The 3,916-nt window shown below is 32.5% G+C and overlaps 1 protein-coding gene across 1 annotated transcript; it reads left to right on the top strand.

The window, feature by feature from the left end:
* Positions 1 to 511: 511 nt before the first annotated feature.
* Positions 512 to 1,245, top strand: LOC128133401 (uncharacterized). Its single transcript, XM_052770816.1, has 3 exons — positions 512 to 781; positions 954 to 1,025; positions 1,117 to 1,245. The coding sequence occupies exons 1-3, from the start codon at positions 527 to 529 to the stop codon at positions 1,243 to 1,245; spliced, it is 456 nt and encodes a 151-aa protein (XP_052626776.1). The 5' UTR covers positions 512 to 526.
* Positions 1,246 to 3,916: the final 2,671 nt, after the last annotated feature.

Genomic DNA, 3,916 nt, shown 5'->3' with positions numbered 1-3,916 from the left:
ATAATTTATATAATAACCAATTTTGTTTTTTTTTTGTTTTGTTAGTTTCGCTTGGGGTAGCTATCTTTGGGATTTTACTTATGTTGACCTTGATGATACATGGAACAAAATACATAATTATTTATCACTTTCTGATCGTCGTCAAACTTTAAAGTACTCCGTCTCAGGATTTACGGCTCCAATAAGGGTATAAAAAATTTCTTATATTTAAATTGTTTTATTGTTATGTTTTTTATTTTAATTTTAACTTTTATTACTTTAATTGTAAAAAATTGTAGATATGGATATATGTGATGATTCCGACTGTTCGTGCATGTGAATTTGTATTGAGAAAAAATAAAGACTTGCTTCGGATGAAACGATGGAGTGGAACAAAAAAATTGAAATGAGTTGATGTGAACAAGATTTGGTCAAAGATACAGGTTTATAAATTTTTCGTTTATTATTAATAAACTTGATTATTATACTTTTATATGCATTTTTAATATGTTTAATTTTTTAAGAGGGACAACCACCAAGACAAAACATGTTACCGGGTGATGGTGAGATGACATCTTGTTATTATATGTCATTTCAAGAGTATGTATATGGTGAAGGGAAAGCAGTTCCATCCTCAGTACGGGACCATTTTAGGAGAAAAGACGAATCTTCGTCTAGTATGTCGTCCAGTGGTCGCTCTCATGGTAGAGATAGGGGCAGTGGGAAACACAACCTAGACGAGGTGTTGAAACGGCTACATGTACTGGAGCAGCATGTGTTTATGAACCGACAACCTACAGAGGTTTTTGTTGAAGAAGTGAATACTGAACAATTTTGGAACGACATTACTTTTGTTGATCCGATAGTGTCACATGGAAAATACGATAAACAGGTTAGTTACACGCTACATTATTTTTTGAATTTTATTAACATATATGAATACCTGTGTTCATATTTTATATTTGAAAATATAGGTTGTGCAAGATGAAGTGATGAATAAAAACAATACAACTGAAAATGTTTTTGGTGATATTCAAGACGACAAGGTTGTTATAGATATTACCTTTACGATTTTAATAATTACTTTTTAATAGTGTGTCTTTCGTTATTAAGTAAAAAGTTATATTTTTAATGTAGGTGTTGGAGGAGAGGAATGACTATGCGGGGAACAAATTTGATGATGATGTGTTTGATGTAAATAATTATAGTGAAGTTAAAGAGGTTCTTATAGTTACATTAATTTATCTTTTGTTTTTAGTAGATTAAATCATTTATTTAATTAGATACTATTGCTTATTAAATTATGTGTATTTCGTTATTAAGTATAAAGTTTTATTTTTAATGTAGGAGTCGGAGGAGAGGATGTCAATGCGGGGAACAAATTTAATGATGATGTGCCGGACGAAGACGAAATAATAATAACGGGAATTGTAGATTATTTTGATGAGTATGATGGCAAAGAAGTTACACCCGATAAACCGAGGACTCGAAAATCATCACAATATTTGTGCCCTCCTTACACCGAGGTATTCGTTTTATTTATAAACTCATGATTTTATGTTTATGTGAATTATCTAAAAGATATAGATTTAAACATTTGAATATTGTTTTTAGTTGCACACGACACCGAAGCAAAAAAGAAAAACAAAAAAGAAGGTTGATATCAAATCAACAAGCCCCGTTCCTCCTCCAGTTTTTGGTGTTGCTCATGACTTCTCCATGTTGCGCCTGCAACCTTACGTAGCAGGCGGGGAGGTTTTCATCCAAAATTATTTATTTCATTCATATGATGTCCAACATCGTTTGTTTAATTTCGTGTTAGATAGAGATTTTTGGAGCTCATTGTTTGGGCATATACACGACGGATGGTTGGAGTCAGCGGTAAATTAATTGTTAATTTATTATTTTAAAAGTTAATTGTTTTTTAGTCAATAACAAAAGTATCATGTGTGCAGCATATAACCATTTGGTACTGGCTATTGATGGAGAAAGGGTTTGAGAGCAACCAACATACAATAATGCCTCCAAATTTTTTTGTTTCTCATGCTTTGGAAGAAGGACAGGACTGGAGGGTGTTTATGGCTGGTATTGCTATGTACCCCAACTTCATGGTTGCTTGGTGGGATGTTGATACGGTAAACTTAATTGTTTATATTGAAAATAATATCGTTATTTTTGTTATGTTTTTGTATTGTGATGTAAAAAAACATAATTTTATTTTCTGATCTTTATACAGGTCTTATTGCCGATTCATTCATCCCCTAATCATTGGCTATTTGGGGAACTACGATTAGCGTCAATGGAAGTGCATATTATGACAGTCTTGGTAGAGGGGCTTATGAAAAATTCAAATATGAAGGAATCTTTTCCAAATTTGAACGTCGAGTGGCAAATTATTTGGACAAGATTAAGTATTGGGCCCGGAGGAACATCCCAAGGATTCCATTGAATATGCAATTCATTTATGAATTAAATGTTCCCCAACAAAGTTGTCATTTGGGAGATTGCGGTGTTTTTGTTTGTATGTTTATGGAGCAATTCGTTTCAGGTCAACCAATACGTGTTCTTATTGACCCAAAGAACGCAGCTTTAGAGTTCCGTCAACGGATGACAAAATTTTTTTGGGGGTCTAGTCTTGGTCCTATGTAGTTGGATTATATAATTGTATATCTAAATTAATGTTCGATTTGATTATTAGTTTGTTTTTACAGTTTACCCAACGGATGGCAAAAAATTTAACGTTACGACAATTACAACAAATTAATGACCTACTAATTACTTATCAATACATACAACATAAGAACGACTATAACATTTGTTTTAACGTTACAAATACAACACTTTATTGACCTAACAACTTCAAAAGCATAAAAACAATATTGAAAAGCTTACAACTTGTAAACAAGAACTGCCAAGAACAACACCCAACTACAAACCAACGCTATCTTTAACTTCTTATTTTCTGATTGAAAGAGCTTATTAGAGTTAGCTACTTTAGCTATTACCATAGATGATTGGTCCTTCTCTTCATCAACCCATCTGATAAACCCGCATTTTGGTCCCTGTAATTTTAAACATTGACAGTAAGAATTGTTGCCATGTAAACATGAGGGTGTAAATATGAATAACGTTAAGAACATGATACCAAATATGGGCAAGCGTAAAACAATCTTCCTGGGTTTTTAACTGTACCCGAAATCCTAACGATACGTTCTCCTCCGCAATTGCAGTATGCCATTAGCCTTCTTTTTCTTTTAAATCGGAGTTACTTTCTCAGTTAAATTTTTCATACTGAGTGACACCCATTTATAGAATAAATCATATTACAGACAATTCTTTTTGACTATGAAATGAACTGGTTTGACTATGAATTCAAAAAGTTGAACTACGAAATGCAGACAAGTGCATTCTGTAGTATTCTCATGTCGGTCAGTGAAATTTGACTATGAAATGAACTGGTTTGACTATGAATTCAAAAAGTTGAACTACGAAATGCAGACAAGTACATTCTGTAGTATTGCCATGTCGGTCAGTGAAATTTGACTATGAAATGAACTGGTTTGACTATAAATTCAAAAAGTTGAACTACGAAATGCAGACAAGTACATTCTGTAGTATTGTCATGTCGGTCAGTGAAATTTGACTATAAAATGAACTGGTTTGACTATGAATTCAAAAGGTTGAACTACGAAATTCAGACAAGTACATTTTGTAGTATTGTCATGCCGGACAGTGAAATTTGACTATGAAATGAACTGGTTTGACTATGAATTTAAAAGGTTAAACTATGAATTTTGAACAGTAGAGATACAATATTTTCTATTTATAATTGCATTTGTTTCATATTGCATTTGTGTGATGATTGTAGAGCACTATCATCGGTATTGAAAATGATTACTTACAGCGAAAGAAGCTTTTCTCAACTACCAATTTTCTT

The sequence above is a fragment of the Lactuca sativa genome, chromosome 4, assembly GCF_002870075.4.
Source record: "Lactuca sativa cultivar Salinas chromosome 4, Lsat_Salinas_v11, whole genome shotgun sequence".
Taxonomy (NCBI): domain Eukaryota; kingdom Viridiplantae; phylum Streptophyta; class Magnoliopsida; order Asterales; family Asteraceae; genus Lactuca; species Lactuca sativa.
The sequence above is the reverse complement of the archived record's forward strand: the minus strand, read 5'-3'. Positions and strand labels throughout refer to the sequence as shown.